The following is a 24723-nucleotide window of genomic DNA, read 5'->3' as shown; positions in this document are numbered from 1 at the left end:
ATATACTAGATATTGCAAATAAGGGAAACCATGGGACCTATGTTTCTTTGGCCCTGGCTTATTTCACTTAATATAATTTTTTCCAAGTCTTTCCATTTCCTAACAAATGGGGCAATGCCATTCTTTCTGGTGGAGGCATAGAATTGCATTGTGTATATATACCACATTTTCTTGATCCATTCATCTACTGAGGGGCATCTGGGTTGGTTCTGGCTCTTTTTTTGTAAGAAAGTTGAGATGAAAGCAAAAAACCTATGATCAATACTTACTTAAACCTAGTAGCAGAGAGTAAAGGTTTTTTTCTATGTGTTTTATGAGATATTATCAATATTTAAAGTTCATAGGTTCTTTCTAATATAATTTATTAGTGTTTCATTTTTATGAGGGTATAATAATTCATAGAGAGATAGACAATGGCAAAGTTCACTCAAATTCAAGGATAACAAATGATTTCAAGGCGTGGAAAATTATACTCTTACTTTAATGTCAGTGTCAGTTTGGTACAAATGAGTTCATGCCTGATGGCTCCTGAACCTAGAGTCATGAAACTACCTAAAATAAATCTGAAAATAATACTAGTAAATGGTCACATGTGTGTGTGGGGGGGTGGATGGGTTTGTTGGTGTTGGTATTAGGATTTTAAGTATTAAAGATTCATCAAAAATGATAAGGTTAGGATAATTTAACACAAAGTTAGATGAGCAGATAGACTTTAAAATCCATACGAAGAATGTGAATATAATAGAAAAAGACTGAGATTACAGTAGAGGTTCAGCTGGGTGCCGGTGGCTCAAGCCTATAATTCTAGCTACTCAGGAGGCTGAGATCTGAGGATCACATTCAAACCAGCCTGGGCAGGAAAGTCTGTGAGACTTTTATCTCCAATAAACCATAGAAAATTGGAAGTGGCACTGTGGCTCAAGTGGTAGAGTGCTCACTTTGAGCTGAAGAGTGCAGGGACAGTGCCCAAGCCCAAAGTTCAAGCCCCTAGACCGACCAAAAAAAAAAGTACTAAAGTAGAGGTTCATCTTTTAGATTCTGAACTGTCAGCCAGCCACATAAATATGATATGACCCTTTGATTGCCTGTCAACAGTTATGTTGAAACATGCATTTAGGTAATACGAAAATCAGGGAGAAACACCTTTGCTGTGCATGACATTGTTTATCTCAGCATATCATAAAAGACAGCTTACCTTGCATCTTATCCAAAGCTATTCATTACTTTATAACTTCTTTGTTCATAAAAGTATCTCAACTAAAAGAACCCTGAAGTATGGAGAAATGTCTACTTGTTCCCCTACTTAAGCAGACTCCACCATAAGTAATACGTGAGTTGACTACAGCACAATGGCTGAAGGCACAGGCTTTGCAGTTTCCTGTGGTTGCTGTCACAAATGAACATGTCGGGGGGGGGGGTAAAATTCATCTAATTTTACTAAATTAAAGATGTGTGCTAAGTCCTTTTCTAGAGTTCTAAAGATGAATCCAGATCCTTGCTTTTTCCAGGCTCTAGGAGGCAGGTGCAAGCAATACTGAGCCCATAATCCTTTCCTTCCTTCATTACAGCCCCTGTAATGAAGTGGAAGTGGTAACTTCCACTTTCTCATTTGTCTTTCATTCTTTCTTCTCTTGTAAATTTCTTTTTGATTACATTACAGCCCTCCCAAAAAAAGGTCAACTGATCTCCCAATCTCAAAACATTTAATTTAATCACATCTGCAAGTCTCCTTTACCAAATGAAGAAATTATCACAAGTTTTGGGGCTCAGAATTGAGATGTCTTTTGGAAACTGTTATTCAGACATCCAAAGGATATGAAAATTAGGTCATCTGTATTTGCATTCTAGCATGGTTGAGGGAGAAGTTTTCTGGATTTCTCCCATACTGAAAGCAAAGAAACACAATAACTATTTTAGATTGTATTTTCAAAGATGTTAAGAAAATATGTAATCTTGGAAGTCAGAAAAAAAAGACTTTGTCTCTCTATGAACTAAAGATCAGTTATACCTCTCAGAAGACAGAGAAAATAAGTCCCTTTAGAGCCATGAACAGGCATTCTTACTATTAGAAAAAAATGGAGTTCTCTAACCTCCCTATTTCTCTCTTGTTACATGGTGTACTGAATGTGCAGATGTCAGGTTTGTGTTGCTCTTTGGGGAAATGGAGCTTAGGACCCTGAAAAATTTATTGACACTCTGGCTTTGTTGTTGATCTTAGTAATAAATCACATTTTGTCTCAAATAATTCATACCTCCCACTAACATCCATGAAAAGTGTAATAGAGTAACAGTTTTGTTGGAAAGCATAATAACATCTTGATTTCACAGTTCTTTGTATGCTATATTACATAATAGATATATGACATTGATAAATTTATTTATCTTTCTAAGTCATAACTTCTGTCCTGTAAAGTAGAAAAAAATAATAAACTTGCCATATGGGAGTTGTTGAGTGATTAAATGTCATAATACACTTACAAAAGACAATCCCACTGCCCACAAAGTACTCATTGTATGTTAGTGATTACAGCCATCACTGACTTTAACATCAAAAAATAAGATGAAAGCATCTAAAATTTATAAATCATATTAGAAGGACAAAAGGTATTGCCAAAGTTATGGTTATAGCAAAAGTTAACTTTGTGGCCCACATCCTAAAGTCAGCCAACAACAAATGCTGGAAGAGATGCAGAGAAAGAGGAACCCTATTACACTGCTAGTGGGAATGTACACTTATACAACCACTTGGAAAAGCAGTCTGGAGGGTCCTCAGAAAGCTAAATATTGACCTCCCTTATGACCCAGTCATACCACTTCTAGGCATCTATCCTGAACAACAGGAACCAGTATACAAGGACACATGCACTTCCATGTTTATTGCAGCACTGTTCACAATAGCCAGGATATGGAAACAACCCAGATGTTCCACCACAGATGAATGGATCCAAAAATTGTGGTATCTATACACAATGGAATATAATGCATCCATTAGAAAGGACAAAATAATGGCATTTGCAGGGAAAAGGATGGAGCTAGAAGAAATCATGTTGAGTGAGGTAAGCCAAAAGCAAAGAGACAAACGGCACATGGTCTCCCTGATAAGTGGATGTTAAATCCAAAATGTAAGGTGATATTACAAAATTAAGAAGACTTAAGAAACAAAAGACTTCCATTCATCTGGTTGAATCACTACTAAATAACCCCATGCTGCACACAATTGATGGTCTTAAAATCATGGATTTCTAAATCATTTAAGAAGTAACTAAGTCTCCCATAAAAAGGAAGAGGGATCAGAATCATTAATGTAGCTGGCAGCTAAGCAAAAGTCTGCTTCATTTGAGTTGATTATGAAAGACTTACTTTTTCCAAATCTATATTCTTTTGTTATTTGATTGGGTTTACCAGAGTCAAATATCTTATATAAAGAAATGATTTTAGTAAAGTATTTGCACAAAACTTCACACATGTATGGATAAATATAAAAAGGAATAATTCATAGCTGTTTCAATGGCAGACTAGAAAATTCTATTTCAATCATTTCAAAAATTGTGATATGAAAACCCAATATTTAAGGAGGTTTTAATCAACCTCTGTGTGGAAAAAAGATATGAAAGAATGATAAAGACTACTAGAATTTGTTTTTCTCATTTCTTCTTCTTCTTTTTTTTTTTTTAGTAGAAAGACTAGGAGTGTACTCAGGTCTCCAAGGTGTGTGTGTGTGTGTGTGTGTGTGTGTGTGTGTGTGTGTGTGTGTGTGTATCCAAAAAACATTTCCAGAAAGATTAAACATTGTCAAAATAAGCATTACATTCAGTCACTATTTGATCAATGTTGCAATAGTATCATTTCATTCACATTATTCTATAGATCAAAATATTTTCTTGTCCCTTACGGCTTCAGAATTTAATGCAACCCTTTCCCTTCTTATTCATAGCCCTCCATTACTGCATTCTCTTTCATATCTCCTCTGTTATTATTGCCTACAAACACAATTTTTAGTAGTGATCCATGTTTTCTTTATTCAAGTTACATCATAGACACATTGCTAAACAAATGAAAACACACAGAATATAATTTTTCTGATTTCAAGAATCATGAGCTGTCATTTACTAATGTAATTCTTGAGTTCCTCATATAAAGATGTTATTTTAGCAGAGATAATAATTCTTAATGGAAAGTAAGAACCAAAAACAACCGACAGCTTTTTCTTGTATAAGAAATAAACGGTTAAATGTATTTGAGTGAAAATGTGCAAAAGGTTCCCCTAACCTTCATTGTGGCTACAGCAGCCCTATATGGCTATTAGCATTGATCTCTGTGACTGAAGTAAAACTCAAAGACCCACCATTTTCACTGACAAAAATACTGTCATTAAAGGCATGATTACTAGCTGAAACATTCAGTCACAGCACAGGAATGGATACTTTTTTAAAGAAAGCCAAAATCTTTGCATAACATATTTTAGCTTTCCTTGAAAGTGTCTGGGTTAAAATGACAATAATCGAATTGTGGCTACTGCTCCAGAACATGAAAGGCCATTATCTGGCAATTATCATATCCTTATCTTTTGCTATCATGTTTCACAGAATTGAAGCCAGAGAGATTGCCACAGTCATTTTGAAGCAAAAATCTTAACTTTAATTAGACCCTCCTTGAGAATGTTAAATCATGGTGGATTTGTATTGTCTTAACCAGTAAGCTACTCCCCACCCCACTCCCGCCCAAAAAAAAAAAAAAAAGACAAAAAGTGGAGTAGCTCTTATTTAGTTTCAAGACTTCATGTGCCACTCATGGAGAACAGACGTTTTTATCTTAAAGGTTTGACTTAAAGTATAGCCGAGTTGAATAGAAAATGAATGGATAATCCTCTTGGGTTCCACTTTCTCATAGAGCCTGGAGATACTACCATTTATTGAAATTCATGCTGTGATAATTTTAGTCTACTTTGTTTATATTTTATTTTGTTTTTATTTTAATCCTGCCTGCTTCATTCCATACTCCACATTACATAGAGATTACTGCAATATTTCTTCATCCATTCATTCAAACTCTGTAGATCCAAAACATTTCTTGGACTTTTTCTTCAGAATTTTATTCAAACCCCTCCCTTCTTACACAAAGCTTTCCATTATTGATATGCATGATCTGGGAGGACATTATTTCTTTGGAATATTTATGTCTTATGCTGTAAAGCCTTTAAATGTTCCATATGTTCATATCATTTTTCAAAGTAAAAATTTCTTGAAAGCAGTAGTCATTTTCTAAAATTCATTACTCATATGATAGCTAAGATCACATAATTCGTTTAACAAGCACACAATTGATGGTCTTAAAATCATGGATTTCTAAATCACTCAAAAGTAATTAAGTCTCCCATACAAAGGAAGAGGGATCAGAATCATTAATGTTGCTGGCAGCTAAGCAAAAGTCTGCTTCATTTGAGTTGGTTATGAAAAGACTTTCTTTTTCCAAATCTATATTCTTTTATTATTTGATTGGGTTTCCCAGTCAAATATCTTATATAAAAAACTGATTTTAGTAAAGTATTTGCACATAACTTCACACATGTATGGATAAATATAAAAAGGAATAATTCATAGCTATTTCAATGGCAGACTACAGAATTCTATTTCAATCATTTCAAAAATTGTGACAGGAGGAAAGTGACATTTTTAATGTCCTTTGAGTAACATAACAAATATTTTAATGAGAATAAAGTCCTACAGTTCTGTTAAATTTTGTCACACCATTAACTGTTATAAATATATCATTGTGATTCACATTTTCCCAGAAGAGGTAGACTAGTTTACTTTAATTCATATAGTATTTAAAATGCAGTGGACATTTACAAATTCAATTGTGACATGAAACTTTTTAACACATTGGTATGTGAAAAGCAAGGAAAATAATGCTACTGAGCAAACACAATCCAGAAATATTTCTAAATCAACAAGGAAAACTTGAGATCTACTTAATGCTACTCTGACATCCATTAGATTTATCCTTTTAAAGTCTTTTATCTCTGAGCAATTTGATGTTAATGTCACAGTGTCACTTACCATCTTTCAGAATGGTTTCTCGTTCTGTACCATCTATCTTCTGCCGGCCAATTAGGAAACTGGTGGTGTCAGCAAAGTAGATATAATTGGTTTCTGCATGAAAATCTAAAGCTCGAGGGTTTACCAGATTTTCTATAGGGATCATGTACTCATCAGCAATTTTGGTATTCAAGTCCATTCCTCTAACAATTCCAGGACGTCCTTTCCCATAAAAGAGGAAAAGTTCATTCTTTGGTCCTACAGAAAAAAGAATAAAAATATAAACACTTCATGTCATTTAATCTTCTTACAGAGAATAATGCCACCATTTAATTAACTGACACAATTAAATTTGTTCAATACTACACATTAAATTATAAAATACCTTAAGTGTATCTTGATACAAGAAGACTAGTTGTATCACTTTAATTAAAACAGAAATCACTTCAGTGAGTAGGCTATATTCAGTTAATTATTCTTTTGTCTGTAATTGTATAGTAAAAACATGACAGATCATTGAATAACTTGTAACTTGTGAAATGGACATTCATTAAAACATCCAGTACATTTAATTTTATAATTCATTACACTTTTTGCAGTCATTCAGTGGAGCATCCATTATGCTAAAACTTCAGAACAATTAAAACATACTGCTCCAGAGTTTTTAATCTATAAACTGTTAGAAGCAAACAAGAAGACCCAGAGTATTGTGCCCACACATATGAATACATTAGAATTTTTATAAGAGGTGTTTTACTCTTTTAAGAAATGGTCACAACTGCCAATGCCTGTATCGATTTTCTCTGCATAGAGAATAATAGAAGCTAAACCTATCTGCCTATAACCACTTTACAAAACAAAGCTTATTAAAGCAACAACTATAACAATAAAACTAAGCACAAAAATTTTTCCTCTTTTAAAAAGTAACAGTCTCCAGGATTCAAAAATGTCCAAATTAAGTTGAATTTCTCTTTAGAATGAAGACTATAAAACTCTGCAATGAACAACAAGGAGGAAACAATGCTTGATAAGAAATGTACTCATTATCTTACCCATGTAATTGTAACCCCTCTGTATGGTATTTTCACAATGAAAAAATAATTAAAAAATTTAAAAAGCTCTACAAGGCTATCTAAATTGCATGGTTCATTCTGAATAAAAAATGATAATATTGTATATGATAGAGATATGAAAGTGATACTGAGAATTATGTTGAAAGCTACAAAATCCTCAGCTTTGTTTAGAAAAAATTTTATTGAGCTTCTTACTAAAGTGAAATAAGAAATTTCATAACTAATAAATGAAAAAGTTCATTACTAATGATTCAGTATTAATTATATTGATACTTGATATGTTTTCTTTTTCTTTTTGTGTTTTTGTTTTTTGTGTCAGTTCTGTGGCTTGAACTTCAGTCCTCAGAGCCACCCCTGAGCATTTTTGCTTAAAGCTAGTGCTTTGCCACGTAAACCCCAACTTAACTTCTGGCTGTTTTCGTGTGTAGTTGGTGATAAGTATCTTTCCTGGCATTCCTGGCTTTGAATGAGATCCTCAGATCTCATCCCCCTAAATGCTAAGATTACTGGCATGAGTCACCAGCATCTGGCTCATATTTTTTAAACATTCTTTCAAAATTAGTATTCTTAAATATAAAATTTAATAATTTTAATACATATTAAATATCAAAATAAAAAAATGAAACATCCCAGGTGCTTCATACAGATGTTAAAATCATTTGTGCACATTAGAATATAGGCTTAAAAAGCATTATTTGCAATAACAGTATTATGCATTTTCTATCAGTGAGTGAATATAGTATTCAACATATTATATTGGTATCCAAATATAGTGTTAAACATGAACATATGAATTAATAGTATAAATACTTTATTGTTTCATATAATTCTTTTTGCATAAAATCTTCTTTTTAAATTTTATTTTATTGTAAAGAGGAGTTACAATTACTTAAGTGTAAATTTGTTCAAATACTCTGAAAATAATTATGGAGATTCCTCAAAAGATTACACATAGAGATACCCTACAACCCAGCAATCCACTTCTGGGCATTTACCCAAATGATCACAACAAGGCCACACTAAAGCTACCAGCACAATTATGTTTATCACAGCATTATTCACCATAGGTTATATATATATAATTGAATTCTCTGCTTCCATCAGAAAGAATGACACTGCCCATTTGTTAGGAAATGGAAAGACTTGGGAAAAAAAGTCATATTACGCGAAATATGCCACACCCAAAGAAATAGAGGTCCCATGGTTTTCCTCATTTGCAATAATTAGTATATGTCTAGATAATGTTATCAGAAAGCAGAAAAACTCAAAATCTATGACATATGACCATCTAAGATGGTACTAAATGAAAAGAACCCCAAGATATGGACACAAGAGATCCTTCTTTGTTTTGTTGTTTTAAATGTACTATGTGATTTTTTGTTTCCTTTGTGTCTTCTTCCCACTATGATATATCTGCTGTTGTCACTGTACTTGATTTTGGTACCCTGCATCTTGTATATATGTTTGTCTAATTTGGGGAGGGGAGGGGAATAACAAATACTAAAACAAGGACACGGGATGACCCATTGTAACAATGATACCCACAAGACAGTATATTGGAAATGAACTTTACAACTTCGGGGTGGGGGGGTGCTGGAAGTGAGTGAAGTGGGGGAGGGAAGGGATAGTGGGAGAACAAGGAAACTGGTAACATTGCAGACAATCTTGAATGGTTCTTCCAATGTGTGTATCTTGTTCTGAATACAATGAAACTATATTTTATAGAAAGTCTCATAGCCAGGTTCCTGGTTTTAAGTAGCTAAAATAACATTTACTCACTCCATTTTACAATAAAAACCAAAACAAAGCTCTTCTTTTTACAGCTTCTGATGCTATGTTTCTAATCCCTATTGATTTTCCAAGACATTATATAATTTCCTTTGTAGTTTATCACTGAGTTAATATTTAGATAGATTATTTTCATTCTGGTATTTCATATATTGTTTTGGTAAAATCATAGGGCAAAATTATAATGTTAGTATTTCGTTTCACTGTTCTTAGCAAATACATGAAAAGAAGTTGTAATAATGGCAAGAGAATGGCCTGAGAGGTTCCCTGACCTAAGCAAAAAGCTATGGCTATGGAATTAAGACACTTTAAAAAATCAGACTACAGGGCTGGGAAGGTGGCTCAGTGGTAGAGTGCTTGACTTGCATGCCTGAGGCCCTGGGTTCAATTCCTCAGCACCACATAAGCAAAAAAAAATTGTAAAAAATCAGACTTCATAACTTCCAAGTCAAATCCAACTGAGCTTTTACATGTTTCTCTCCATCCAGTTCATGTACACACGTGAATATCAAGATTCAGAGACCACCAATGGAAGACTCTGATAAGTGATCATTCTCCTCAGCAAGGGAGGACTCACAATTCTAGAGCTAATCACTGTGGTACACACTTTCTAATTCATGAATCTCAATTACAACAATGTGGTTTTGAAGGGAACAGTTCTTTCTGTTAACCTTGGATAAAGCAAGGTTTTAGGCATGCCACTTTGACAGTGGTTTGAGAAGAACTAATGGAAAAGCTGCTCCTCCAGTGTTTTAGATGATTTTGTAAGCACCTATTTACATTTAAATCCATTTCTATTTAAAATATGCAGAATTATTGGTGTGCTATATGTACCTTGAAAGACATACTACCCAAAGGATGATTCAGTCATAAACAATTATGTGTGTTACATATGTACCTTGTATGCTGACTTATTGTTGGCATGATGTTAGGAATATGTTAAAAAGACTTTAGAAATATACGTACCTTGGAAAGCATAATCCTCAAAATATGATTCAATCATATGCAACTAAGATCAAAGCATAGCTGGATGAATACATGTGCATATATATATACACACACACACACACACATGGATGTACTTCTATGTGACATGCTGTCATTTTCCAAGTGCCTATTTCCCAATTCAAGTTCTCCTATCTCTGGTTTCAGATGTGGTACCCAATTATTGAGATAGCCACAGGAACATGGACTCAACTTCATAGTCTCAGCATTTATTATACAGTCAGAAACACAATCACAATGTAAACAAAGTATTGATATGCATTTGTCTTATCACAGTTCAGCATCTTACCTATTTGCCCTACACTCTTCATGCAATGTTAATTACATTAGTTATACTTGAAGCTCTAAAGATTACGGATCTCATTTTACAGATAGAAGCAAGTACATGTAAGAAATAAGTATATGTTTTAAGAAGATAAACAGAGGAAACATTTAGATACAAGTTTTTGCTATGAAGAAAATAGAGACAAATTAGACACTATGAGCCAGTTATAATACCTTTTAAAAAGTGGAATTTGGAGCTAAGCTCATGCCTCTAGTACTAGTTACTCTGGGGGCTAAGATATGAGGATCAGAGTTCAAAGACAGCTCAAAAAACACAAATCTGATTAACCAAAAAAAATAACAAAAAAGCAAAACAAACAAGCAAACAACAACAACAGAAAGAAATGATAGTTGCTCAATGCCAGGGTGGTAGAATGCCACCCAGGTGAGAAGACAAAGCCTTGGGTTCAAGACCCAGAACCAAACTGAAAAAAAAATGGCATTTGGGGGACAGAGACTGACAGTGCTCACAAAGATGTCATTTTACTAATGTCATTCTACTATATTTGATTATGAAGGTCCAAGAAAAGGCATTCATTTTGGTGCAAATATTAAGTTGTAAACTTTTTTTTAACATTTAAGGATTTTATTTAAATAAAGAATGAATAAACTGTCATATTTCAAAACTATCTGACAGATGTGTATTTGCTAAAAGTTTGCATAATATTATTTGTTTATTTATTTTTACTTTAGGAAATATTGAATTATAAAGTATGTTTTAGTCCTTAGTGATGCTGGGTAAAGGGAAGCCTTGTTATTTGTGAATTTCTGTTGAACTAAATAATTCTAAAAAGATTCAGGGAAGAGACATCTGATCAATTAATGAATATAATTTATTGATTCTAAAGCTCTATTTAAGAAGTTTTTTCAGGAGAGGAAGGAATAGTTGGGAAAAAAAACAAAGGAAGGGATAACAATGTTCGATAAGAATGTACTCATTACCTTACTCATGTAACTGTAAGCCCTATGAACAACATCATTAAAATAAAAAAAATTAGAAAAAAGATTTAAAAATTATATTCCTAAAATTGTTCTAAATACAGTCAGCTAAAATCTGTACATTTAGTAACTCTACAACCTCACAAATTTCCCATCCAAATTATTCTGAAAGAAAATAAGAGGCTGATTTTGAGGGAGGGGAAACAACAATGGCAACAAAAACTCTGTCTCTTGCCAGACCCAAAGAAACATAAATCCCATGGTTTCCCTTATTTGTAATAATTAGTATACATCTAGGATAGTCTTAGCAGATGAGCAGAATAGCTCAATAGCTATGTACATATGACCATATAAGATGATGCTAAGTGAAATGAACTCCAAGACAAGGTGTTTTTCTTTGTTGCTGTTCTCAATGTACAACATGGTTTCTTTTTTCTTTTGTGTTTTTTCCCCTTTGGCTTATACCCTGTTGTCATAGTATTTGATTTTAGTACCCTGGGCATTGCATATGCTTTTATCTGAACTAGGGAAGGGAAAGGAAACAACAAAATGTTGAGACAAAGGACAAAGAGGAACCTCTGCAATAGTGATACTCACAAGACAAAATGTTGGAAATGATCTGTTCACCTTGCGGGGGGGGGGGGGGGGTGGTGGTTGGGGAAGTAGGGAAAGAGGAAGAAAAATAAGAGAAGGGGTAGCAAGTTACACAGGAAAGGTAATCACCACCTTACTTATGTAACTGTAACCCTTCGGTACATCACTTTGACAATAATTTTTTAAAAATAAAACAACAACAACACTGTCTCGTACATATTTGCAGACAAATTTCACCTGATTAAATCTCATGATATTATTGACATTCATGCTGCTAATTAATACAAAACATGCTCTGCTGAAGTTGTAGCTGACGGCAAAACATTTGATTTTATCAACATACTTTTGCATGACCTGCCATCACTACCCAGGTTGAAGCCAGTCCTGCAGCGACAGGTCCGTGTTTTGTAGCTGTTGCCCAGCAGACAGATGTGTGAACATCCCCCTGGCAATCCATATGGATCAGCTTCACATGCATGGCTTCTGACTACAACAAATAAAAAAACAGCGCATTTTAAATTCTCCAAACACTAAATATGTGCATCAGCTAGTCAAAATTTTCACCATGTAAAATCAGGGAATCCTGACAAAACTTATAGGCTCAAATATTTAGCACTATTACCAAATATTAAAAAATAAATAAATGATGGGGAAGAGGTAGATATTTCTGAATTCCTCCTAAAACTACACTTAAAAAAAGTTATGTGAAATAAAATGTTTATGAATTAATTTACACTGTTCACCACAATCAGAATGAATGCATCTTGATCTTTGGTGTTTACTTCTTATATTTATTTAAATGGCAATTCATATTACATTAAAGAAAATACATAAAATGTTACATAGGAAAATCCAGTTTAGGTATGTATTTAACTATGTATTTAGGTATGTATTTAACTATGTATTTAGGTACGTATTTAACTATGTAACATTGAGTTCCCAAACTGGAAAAAATGTAATTCAGTCATTTCCTGTAGTTTGTTGAAAAACGATGAAAGATATTTATAAATTGTATTTATTTATTTATTTATTTATTTATTTATTTATTTATTTATTTATTTTTGTCAGTTTTAGGGCTTTAAGTCAGGGCCTAGCCAGTATTGCTGAGCCTCTTTGTACTCAAGGCTAGCTAGTGCTCTACAGCTTGAGCCACAGAGCCACTTTCAATTTTTGAGCGGTTAATTGGAGATAAAAGTCTCACTGCAACTTTCCTGCCTGTGTTGGCTTCTCACGATGATTCTCAGATCTTAGCTTCCTAAATTGTTAAGATTACAGGCATGATCCACTGGCACCTGGTTTAAATTTAGAATTCTAAGGTCATTTTGCTATTTTACGTGATTGTGTCTCTCTGTGTGTCTGTGTGTCTGTATGTGTGTTTCTAATTGTCTGAAGATGGAATTTCCCATGAGGAAATAAAGCAGTAGGAATAGGTTTAAAGAATATTCACAGTTAACAATGAAATAAAAGAGCAAAACAAAACAAATAACTGGAAAACAACTGCATGAAGAGAAAAAGTAAAAGAATCAAAGAGAAAAGAGTAGTCTGGCTGGGCGCTGGTGCCTCACTCCTGCAATCCTACTCAGGAGGCTGAGATCAGACTATCATGGTTAAAGCCAGCCCACCACAGGAAAGTCCTTGACACTCTTATCTCCAATTAACCACCAGAAAACCGGAAGTGGTGCTGTGGCTCCAATGCAGCCTTGAGTTGTAAAGTTGAGGGACAGTGCCCAGGCCCAGAGTTCAAAAAATAAATAAATAAATAAAAAGCAGTCTGTTGGTAAGTTCATGGCAAATTTGGGTTTTTCTTTGTGAACATGTGCTTAAAATCATGGTAAATATCATGACAGAATTCTTTTAAATAAAACCGTTACATTTTTAGCCACCAATCCTGCACATTTCATTTTATTCTTCAGTCTTTAACTGAAAAATGAGTGGAATACCATGTGGCAAAAGTACTGCTTTCATTTTTTTAAACTCACTTATGATGAATCGAAACTCCTCTCATCCTGAATAATTCTCCAAGTCTTCAATTTCATCATTTTAATATTTGTATTATATTTAAATAGATGTAAAAAGGAATTGCCAATTAACAAAAGCAGTTTATGAATACAATATATTGTGATCAATGTCACCCTTTTAAGCATTCTCTCCATCCCTTCCCTACTAACTCTACTATCCTTCACTCTTGCTAATTTTGTGGGCTATACATTGGATTCTTGGGTATATTTTCTTTCTCTTCTCTTCTTCATTTGTCTACCCCTTCCCCTTTAACCCATCCCACCCCTTTAATGTACTCAATCACTTCCTGGTGTGTTATTTTGCTGAACTTTGACTTTATCTCTTTAAGGAATTACACTATTTGAGATCTGCCTTGAATCTACCGTATTTTATTTAATACTTTTTTATACATTTACATACCACCCTTGGAATTCACTTATAGGTTTGTAAGCTAAATGTAGCTTCCACATTTAAGTGAAAACTTGGATCTTTGTCTCTCTGGGCTTGACTTACTTCACTAAATATAATTTTTTCCACGTTTTTGTATTTGTTTACAAATGGTATTAATAATCATTCTACTGGATATCTACATGTAGGAAAGTGAAACTAGATCCTTATATATCACCTTGCACAATTTAAAATGGATTTAAGAGTTCAAGGTAAGACCTGAAATCACAAAACTATTATAGGAAAGAGAAGGAGAAACATTAGGGCTCCTGCAAACAGGTAGAAACTTTCCAAGAAAAGATCTAGAAGCACAGCAAATCAAAGATAATCTTGATAAATGGCATTGCATCAAACTAAAAAGGTTTTTCAGGGCAAAGATATAACCAACAAGCTACCAAGACAGTCTTCAAAATGGGAGAAGATTTTTGCCAGCTATATGTCAGATATTGGCCTTATATCTAGAACATACAGAGAAGTAAAAAAAAAAATTAAACCTTAAAAATAAGTAAGCATTCAAAAAGACCCAACAACTCAATTAATAAATGTGCTAATGAGCTAAAGAATGTCTTCCCAGAAGTAAAAATGGTCAATAGACCCATGAAGAAATGTTCAATATTGCTGGTCATAAAGGACTTGCAAATCAAAACAACATTGAGATTTCACCTTACTCCAGTTAGAATGGCCATTATCAAGACAACAAATGACAATATGTGCTGGCAAGGATGCAGTCAAATTGAACCCGAATGAACTGTTGGTGGGAATGAATTTTTTTTCAATGTCTCTGGAAGCAGTGTTGCTGTTCTTCAAAATCTTAAACATAAAACTACTCTCTGATCCAGCCATATAAAAGGTTATAAGTCAGAAAAAAAAAAAAAAGATTTCAGGATATGGTAGAGCCACTGGCACAACTGTATTTAACATCATTCAAAATAGTCAAGTAATCAAATCAGTCTAGATATTACTTAACGAATAAATATCTGTACACTATTTTTACAATTAAAAAAAAAAGAAGAAGAAATAGATCGGGGCTGGGAAGGTGGCTCAGTGCCTGCATGAGGCTTTGGGTTTGATTCCTTAGCACTATATAAACAGAAAAAACTGGAAGTGGTGCTGTGGCTCAAGTGGTAAAGCACTAGTCTTGGGCTGAAGAGTTGAGGGACAGCGCCCAGGCCCATATTTTCAGGCCCCATGACTGACAAACAAACAAACAAAAAAGAATAAATGGACCAAGAAAATGGGGTATATGTACATTGGATCATAGCCGTTGGATCACAGCCATTGGATCACAGCCATCAGCATGTATATGTATTATTCCTATATGTTGGAACAAAACCCTTTAACACAAAATACCACAGCAATCCTTCTGGTAGATCTCCATTATCTATTCCATCTCACATTCACACTTCCCCCAAGTAGCATGACTATTTCCTCTAAATTTTCCTGTCTCTCAGGTCTTTCCTAAGCATATTTTCACCATCAGAATTGGCTTTCTTAGATCCAAGGGGCTCCATTTTGTCAATGGAATTTAACAAAATCTTTCTTCATTTCTTATTTGGGTTTTTCCAGTTCTTCTTGACTCATTATTGAAGTACCCCAGTGTCATTATTTGGAAATATTATTTTCTTCATCTGAATTTACTTCCTTCATGTCCCAAGGCATTGTCATAACTGTAGAAGTCATCCATATGCAATCAATCCGAAATCAGTTAACCCAGATTCGGCTTCCCCACTGACCTTGAAAACATTGTCATGCATACTCATATAACATTTGAAAAGCTATGCTTTGATTCATAATCGATATCTGAAATAACTAATGAAATTTGAGGTTAGTTTTTGCATCAAATTTGGTCTATATTAAGTTTCTCCAGTTTCAAACATAATCCAATTCCTAATAATCCTGGCAAAATTATTGCAATTTTTGATCCTTTTAAAATTTATACCTCACCTCAAATCCATTAGGAAATTCTGTGATGTTAACTTTAGTTATGTCTTGAATTTGAATATTTTCTACTAGTTTTGCAACTATGACTTTGCTACAATTCAAAATTATCTTAGCTCTTTCATCCTTATCTACCCATAGCTTACTGTCAGTAAGCTATGGATCAAGAAAATGGGGTGTATGTAAATTGGATCATAGCCATTGGATCACAGCCATCAGCATGTATATGTATTATTCCTGTATGTTGGAACAAAACCCTTTAACACAAAATACCACAGCAATCCTTCTGGTAGATCATAGTTACTCTTTACAAGTATCAGCCAGATCATGGAACAACTTTGCCTAATGCTTCCTGAAGATGGCCAGTTCATTGGAAGGATAAATGAAGTCTGTTCTACAGTCCTTATGAGCCTGCTTATTGTGGTTTATTTCTCCAACATCACCTCCTACTTCTCTGTCCCTTAGTCATTTTAATCCATCCATACAAGCTGCATTGCTGCTCCTTGTGCAATGTAGGCATGCTCTTTCTTCATGGCCTTTGTGCTTGTCCATGCCCGTAGACACTCTTGCTTCAGAAATCACCAGGCAATCTCCTCAGTCATTTTAAGTCTTAACCAAATGCCATGTTATCAAGATTTCCTCTATTCTAAATAAAAGTAGAATTCTCACATCCTGAAGTGCCTTAAATTCCTTATTTATTTTATTTTATCTGTGTAGTACTAACTGTGCTCTAAGATAATAGAGAATTTACCTAGCTATTTAATATTCTCTTCACTGTAGTGAAAACCTCATAAAGTCAAAAGAACATTTAGTCTGTTTCATTTACAACTTTATTCCTAGTATGTACAGAACTGTCTTGGCAGATAGTAGATTTCCATGAATAATTAACAGATAAATTCTAGTATCAAACTTTTAATATCATTCACTACAAATTCAAGACTGAATTCACTGTAAAACTATCTGTGACAATAAATTCTCTTGATTAGAGATACGTCTAGATTAGTTTCCACTCATAGCATAAATATAGAAAGATGATTAAAATTTGGAGGGGGGTTAATTTTTTTACATGTGAATGCAAATTTATATATATATGTAATGATTGAACCTAAATTAGACTGCTGAAAATTTCATTAATGTACTAATAACATAACTACCATGTGTTTTTAACAATCAGAAATACTGCATCCTTATCATGGAAAATTATTTTTAATGAGCATGTGTTAAAAGGTAATTTAGATGTTAAATCAGGAGAACAGAGTAGCAATAAACACTGCACAAAAATTACAAGATCACTTGATTTGACATTTGTCTCCCAAATGATACCACAAAAGAAAAAAAAAAGTCTTAGCATTTGCGTTTTCTGCCTACATACATCACCATGAAAGCTCCTTCCTGAGTCTAAATCGAACCATCATTTCAATTCTATGGTTGTAGAAATGACTCACTAGGAACTGAATGATTTGTCATTCAGACTTGAGAAAGGAGCTTTCTTCCATTTTATGAAGCAGACATGCACATTTTCACCTTCAAAACAGAGAATTTATGACTCATACACTCTACCACCACACAAAAGCACAAGGACTATATTCTCATTCAATATGCCATTATGAAGGAATGAAGAACGTCTTAAAGCTTACCCATTGGTTGCATTCTTTTTTGATAGATTCGAATTCCTCGAGCACTTTCCATTCTAACTAATGAATGAATATCAGTGCCATTAAAACGGTTTATCCTTATGATATTGAAGTTATCTGAATTGGTTGCGTATAAATAATCTTCAAACACACTTATCCCATAAAGATGCTTAACCTATAAAGAAAGTTAAATTGACTATGATGTTTAATTATGCTATTTTACACTTGAAAGGAAAACTGGTTCTTCTTTACTAGTAAGGAAAATGATCATGGTTAGAAAGTCATAAGAATTTAACACTGTTTTTTTCCCTCTGGAGATGAAAACATAATAAACCATTGTATTTTAATATTTGCAAATGTCTGGGAAATAATTTATTGATGTTTCATTAAGAAAACATGTTTTTGTGGCTACTTTTCAAAGGCTACTGAGAAAATTCTAAGCATATTTAATAATCTTACATATAATTTGGGAAGTTTTATGGGCTACTTGTTCATATAGTTATGGATATGTAAGCTCTACAAAGACAAAGAGTGCTTGTAGAAGGATAGCAAAATCATCTTTGAAAATGTCATCAGATCATTATCTGGGCGCCGGTGGCTCACACCTGTAATCTTAGCTATTGAGGAGGCTGAGATCTGAGGATCATGGTTCAAAGCCATCCCGGGCAGAAAAGTCCATGAGACTCTAATCTCCAATAAACTACTCGAAAACCCGGAGTGGCGCTGCGGCTCAGGAGGTAGAGCGCTTGTCTTGAGCTGAAGAGCGCAGGGATAGTGCCCAGGCTCAAAGTTCAAGCCCCACAAAAAAAAAAAAAAAAAAAAAAAAAAAAAAAAAAAAAAGAAAAGAAAAGAAAAAAAAAAGAAAAAGAAAAAGAAAATGTGATCAGATCAAATTTCATTTTTTGGGGGGAAGGGGTCTGGTCGTGGGGCCTGAACTCTGGGCCTGGACGCGCTGTCCCTCAGCTCTTTAGTTCAAGGCTAGTGCTCTACCACTTGAGCCATAGAGCCACTTCCGGCTTTTTTTTTTTTGCTTATGTGGTGCTGAGGAATCGAACCAATCGAACCCAGGGCCTGAGGCATGCAAGGCAAGCACTCTACCACTGAGCCACCTTCCCAGCCCCAAAATTAATTTTTTGTTATACTTTATGCTTAGCTTAATATTTGTTCAAGCATTGAAATAATATATAAATATATATGAATGTGTATGTATCGTAACCGCAAATGAAACTCAGAAGACTTGTTATTCTCTAAGATCCCTATTAGTAGCAGTAGTGTAGCAGTACAAAGATTTAAATTCAGGGATTAGCTCCTGGTATGTGATTATACTACCACTTGAGTCATGTTTCCAGCACATTAAAGTTCTCATAGTTTTCTGTAGGACACTTGGATAGTGATCTTCCTGAGCTCTGCTTCCCAAATAGCTAGGATTATATGTGTGGATCATCGTAGCAAACTATTCTAAAGCTTATACTTAATGGCAAATACAGCTGCTTTAAGAATAATGATATATATTCTTCCCTGTAGAATTAAACTCACAGTAGAACTCTTTAACAATGGTCCTCTGGGAAGGGAAAAACAAAGTCACAGAAAGTGCATTTCTGCGTGGAAGCATGAGGAAATAGAGGAGAAGGAAGTGATGGATATGATGGAAAAAATTGATTGTACTTTTTTCTGATGAAAGGCTACATGTTAGATTCATTAGTATTTTTGTTTGTTGGGGAGGGCAGTACTGGTAGTTGAACACAGAATCTCATGCTTTTCCACTTGAGCCATACGCTAGCCTTTTAACTTTCATTATTTTTTTGAATAGGTTCTCAGATTTATGCTCATATCAACTTGACTGCTTCCCTTTTGGCTGGAATGACTCATCTACATACGATTCCTATATAATGATTGAGATAGCACTTTGTGGACTTCGGTCTAGTTTGGTCTCAAATTATGATCCTTCAGATTTCTGCTGTTGGAATAGGTAAAATGGAAGCTGCCACCCATTATCACCTTTCAATATTCTTATACTTAATTCATAATTGCCCAGGTCTAGGGTACAATGAATTTGTCAACTGATACGGTGTGGAAATAGTGCTGAGAAGTATTTGTCACTATTTTTAGAGTTACTTTTGATATAGTGCCATTTGGAGTTAAGTGAATAGGAGGCTGTGTGGCTTGATCATAAAAATACTTATAGAACAGATTACAAAAATTTCAGTCTTCAACAGGAAAGCATGCCAACTCTATAGTTTAAACGAAAAAAAAAACATTTTATATGATAGATTTCTAGCATTTGTGGTTCATTTTTTCTCTCCCTGGTCTTTGTGTGTGAAATGTGACTAAAAGATTGTCTTTTGAATGTTGTTTTGGGGTTGTACCTAGTTTCTTTATGTCTATACTACTAATGGAAAAATAAGAATTAACATGGAACATTATTCATGGAAAAACACTCCTTTTCTGTAAATGAACTATTTAATGGTGAGTATGTATGTTTATAATAGAAATGGGACACATGTGGTTCTAAATACCATTTTCCTCATTGCTGACATTAGAAAAACACCTAGTAGCCTGATTTTGCTTAGTGCTTCTCTTTGCCATTAATATCACTCACATTTTCCAAAGTGTGGGACCTTCCCAATGGAACCTAGAATCATATTGTCCTCTATAAAACTGCTAATTCACATGTATGTGGCTATGTAGCAGAAAGCAAAGTAGGCAACTCATGAGGATACAAACGACTGTGGCAGAGTAACAACTAAATTTCACTCAATATAACCTTGCATTTCTTCTAGAAAAGGCTCTTTTCTATAAAATAAGCATGTTGATGTCTGTCCTGCTAACTGCCCCTAACTATAGTGGTAAGATCATAGAGTAGTTGATGAACCATTCTCCCTTCAGCACAAGTCCTTCAAAGAATATATCCCTATTGGAACATGTAGTGGCAAACTGCATATGTTTCGGGAACAGATAAAACACGGGCAGTAGCAATAAGAGGCAAAGGATAATTCAAAATTTCAAAAAACTTAAAAGATTTTTGAAAGTAAATGTGGCAAAATTATTTGAATTCTTTATGCTATATTCAAAGTTTAATCATTTTAGTGCAATTAAATGAAAAGGGGAAACATTTTGTTTGTTTGTATTGTATGACAGTTGAGTGCAAGAGAAAATCGATCTCATTTATTACTCTGGGTTGTTTATTCTTTCTGACCACTTAGACGAATGTATATGCTTGTTGAGAAATGAGAAAAAAATCATTTTTAAAGTTGATTGGAAAGTTAAAGTATCTTTAAGAGATAATTACAGAATAGACCTGTCGTGTTTCATAAAAGGTACAAAGAAGATTCACATATTGTAGCTTCACAGTCTAAAAGTCATATAACATTAGAATTTGAAACAAGTACACTAATGAATAAGGATTATTTCTCTCTCTCTCTCTCTTTTTTTTGTTGGTCATGGGGCTTGAACCCTGGGCCTGACCACTGTCCCTCAGCTCTTCAACTCAAGGCTAGCACTCTACCAGTTGAGCCATAGCACCACTTCTGGTGGAGATAAAAGTCTCATGGCCTTTCCTGCCCTGGCTGGCTTTGAACCGTGATCCTCAGATCTCAGCCTCCTGAGTAGCTAGGATTACAGGTGTGAGCCACTGGAGCCAGGCTAATAAGGATTATTTCTATGTAGAGATTTCTTTAGGAGTTTAATGATCATTGTTTGCAAAATGGTATATTTCTGCAAGGGAAAACCTAGCACATGAGGGGGAAAAAGTATACTTTGAAACTTTCGCAGAATTCTCTTTAGGAACACTGAATACATGAAAAACCTACAACTTTTTCCACCCTGTTAAATAATCGGGTTGTTTCCATGAAGAGGCATTTGTATTTGTTAACAAAACATCTTCAATGCACAAGGGACAGAAGATAGTTAAATTCTCTATTAATAAGCCATTCAAATTAGTTTTTAGTAAGCAGTTCATAACATCTTCCCTATTCCAATACATTTCTTTCTTGGTATTACAGCTTTTTTTGGTCTTTGATGTGTGTTATTTTGTTTGTTTTCAATAGAGATAGGAGGCAGAGTAAAAGCCATCTCCAGGATCATGGAAATATCACAATATCACTCTGCAAACAACACTTTTTCAGATAAAAATTATATATATATATATATATATATATATATATATAGCATAATTCAAAATCATTACAGATTGACTTCATAAGATATTTACAATAGAGAAAACTTTAGTCTTCTTCATAGTATTATGCTACACTTTATTATCTTAGCTATATTGTCTAACAAAATTGTACTTACATGTCTGCCTTGAATGATTGTACGTCTATTTTTTCCTTCATAGTTCACAACACCCACAAAGTCCAAGTAAAGATCTACCCAGTAAACCAATTTGTTGACTAGGTCTAGTGCCAGTGCAGCTGGCTGCTCTGTCTTGGAATCAATTATCCTTGTTCTGTTCATCCCATCCATGTCACATCTTTCCACTTTGGCAACATTCCCGTAGTCAGTAAAGAAAAGTTTTCTGTTGAAAGAAAACGAAATGTTAAAGTGAAGGGGAGAAAAAGCATATTTGATGGAGCCATCTGTAAAAAACAGAACTTTTCTTTCTAATTTATTTCAGTGGTTACATCTGTTAGCCTCCCATAACCGTTTCCATATACTATCACTCATAAACAGAAAAATCTGCTAATGAATATTGCAGAGCATAAGGGAGCAGGTTAACCAACATCTGTAAAATTTCCTCAGAGCAAATGACTGTGGTGGGCTTATTTTTATATTAGAAAGAATATTGCTCTAAGCCTCGAAGAGCCAACGTACATCTACCACATTCAGTGCAAGCTTTTGGAGTGTGCCAAACCACCAGACCAGGGCACAGCAGCTATAACGCTTTATTTTCAACCTGCTTTTCAATAGTTTGGTATTGCTGTATCTCCTATAAAATACATTTTGTGGTGCTCAGTGATTCTGTGACTAGTAGAGAATTGTAAACCTAGAATGGAGTTAAGTAGATGGCAAAACAAAGGTGCTATTTTTATCATCAATCATAAATAATAAGTACCATAAATAAATCTCTTGCTCAGACATATCTCTCCCAAATACATCCAAATAAAAAAATTTATAAAGAAAATGAAGAGCCTTTTTCCTCCTTTTCTCTTGTTATGTTTTGAAGATAATACTAAAAAAGTTGCTAAACTCTGAGATGGTTAAATCCTTCCATGCAGCACTAAGAGTGTCTGTCAAAGGTGTAAATGCAGTGTCTAAATTTGATCAGTATTGACAAAGTTTAGTAAACAACAATCGATTTCAATTACTCCAGTAATATTTAACAAGATTGCCATCACGGCACTAAATTACATTTGTAAGTAGAAGGCCATCTCACCTTGACTTAAGTACAATTTCAAGAATAATACAATTTACAGTGACTAAGCAATATTAAGATTATCTAGAATATAGAATATTTGATTTTTTTAAGTTGGAGAGCCATTTTCAGTTACTTTTTTCAACATTTTTTCATGAGCAAACAGTATGAGACTAAAGGTATTATTATTTTGGGGGGGGGGGTCCGGTTGTGGGGCCTGAACTCTGGGCCTGGGCGCTGTCCCTCAGCTCTTCAGCTCAAGGCTAGCGCTCTAACACTTGAGCCACAGTGTCACTTCCAGCTTTTTTTTCTGCTTATGTGGTGCTGAGGAATTGAACCCAGGGCCTCATGCATACGAGGCAAGCACTCTACCACTGAGCCAACTTCCCAGCCCTAAAGGTATTATTGAAAATATATAACTTAGCTGTTTCTGCTTAGGAAACTTTGACTAATTCTCAAACATTAATGAATACTGTTATATGTTAGCACAAATCAGATTTTACTGAGTGCATATTTTCCCAGATGATCTAGAGTGAACGATTTGTCTCAATAAGTTTAACATGAATTTTTTAAAGTGACAGTCCATTCTGTTAAACTGCTTTCATTATTAATAAACAGTAAATAAACAAACTTAGCATAATGCTATGCTTTATTGTCGTTAAACTCTATTCTGTTCTTTTTGGAGTCTTTGTCAGTGTCTGTCAGTGTCTTTAGTTCTGTCTCTTTTTTTCTCTACTCTCCTTAATAATGAGAGAAATGTGTTCCTATCTATCTTGTTAACTTCCTGTAAGGAATATAGAAACTTATGATAGAACTGGATAGTATCTCACAAATTTAATCATAGCAATTCAGAAAGTTTAGAGTTCAGGATCATGGTTAAAAGCCAGATTAATCAGAAAATAGAGTCCTATGTCGAATTCACCTGCCAAAAGCCAGAAGTGGAGATGTGTCTCAAGTAGTAGAGCATCATTCTTGAGTAAAAAAAAAAGCTAGAGTACGAGGCCTATAATCAAGCTCCAATATCAACAAAGACAGATAAACAGGCAGACAGACAGACAGACAGACAGACAGACAGAGGGGGGGGAGGGAGATGAGAGACAGACAAGGAAGAAAGAAAGGAAGAAAGAAAGAAAGAAGGAAAGAAAGAAAGAAAGAAAGAAAGAAAGAAAGAAAGAAAGAAAGAAAGAGAGAGAGAGAGGGAGGGAGGGAGGGAGGGAGGGAAAGAGTGAAAGAGAAAAAAAGAAAGGAAGGAAGGAAGAAAGAAAGAAAGAAAGAAAGAAAGAAAGAAAGAAAGAAAGAAAGAAAGAAAGAAAGAAAGAAAGAAAGAAAGAGAAGGAAGAAATAAAAGGAAGGAAGGAAGGAAGGAAGGAAGGAAGGAAGGAAGGAAGGAAGGGAGAGTGGGAGGAAGGGAGGGAGAGAAAGCTGTTATTCCTGTCCTGTTCTCCTTCTCATCTTCCTTTTCTAATGCCATAATATCTTTTACTATTTCCCTTTTCTAATCAGTTCATTTTATAGAAAATAACTGAAGATGGTGTATATATAATTGGACTTTGGCATGGTACAGGACTCAGAACACTTTGCATTAGGTGCTA

At 34.4% G+C, this 24723-nt stretch overlaps 1 protein-coding gene across 5 annotated transcripts in view; it reads right to left on the bottom strand.

Moving 5' to 3' along the window:
* Positions 1–24723, bottom strand: part of Lrp1b (LDL receptor related protein 1B) — a 1866674-nt gene that overhangs the window by 755306 nt on the left and 1086645 nt on the right. For all 5 annotated transcript variants that reach the window (XM_070023764.1, XM_070023773.1, XM_070023793.1 and 2 more), the window contains exons 8-11: positions 22072–22294; positions 17782–17953; positions 12105–12248; positions 6060–6296 (exon numbers count right to left, since the gene is read on the bottom strand). In XM_070023764.1, coding sequence (XP_069879865.1) covers positions 6060–6296; positions 12105–12248; positions 17782–17953; positions 22072–22294 — 776 coding nt within the window. The remainder of the gene's footprint in view (positions 1–6059; positions 6297–12104; positions 12249–17781; positions 17954–22071; positions 22295–24723) is intronic.

The sequence above is a fragment of the Dipodomys merriami genome, unplaced genomic scaffold (genome assembly GCF_024711535.1).
Source record: "Dipodomys merriami isolate MVZ:Mamm:240054 unplaced genomic scaffold, mDipMer1.0.p SCAF_1, whole genome shotgun sequence".
NCBI lineage: Eukaryota > Metazoa > Chordata > Mammalia > Rodentia > Heteromyidae > Dipodomys > Dipodomys merriami.
The sequence above is the reverse complement of the archived record's forward strand: the minus strand, read 5'-3'. Positions and strand labels throughout refer to the sequence as shown.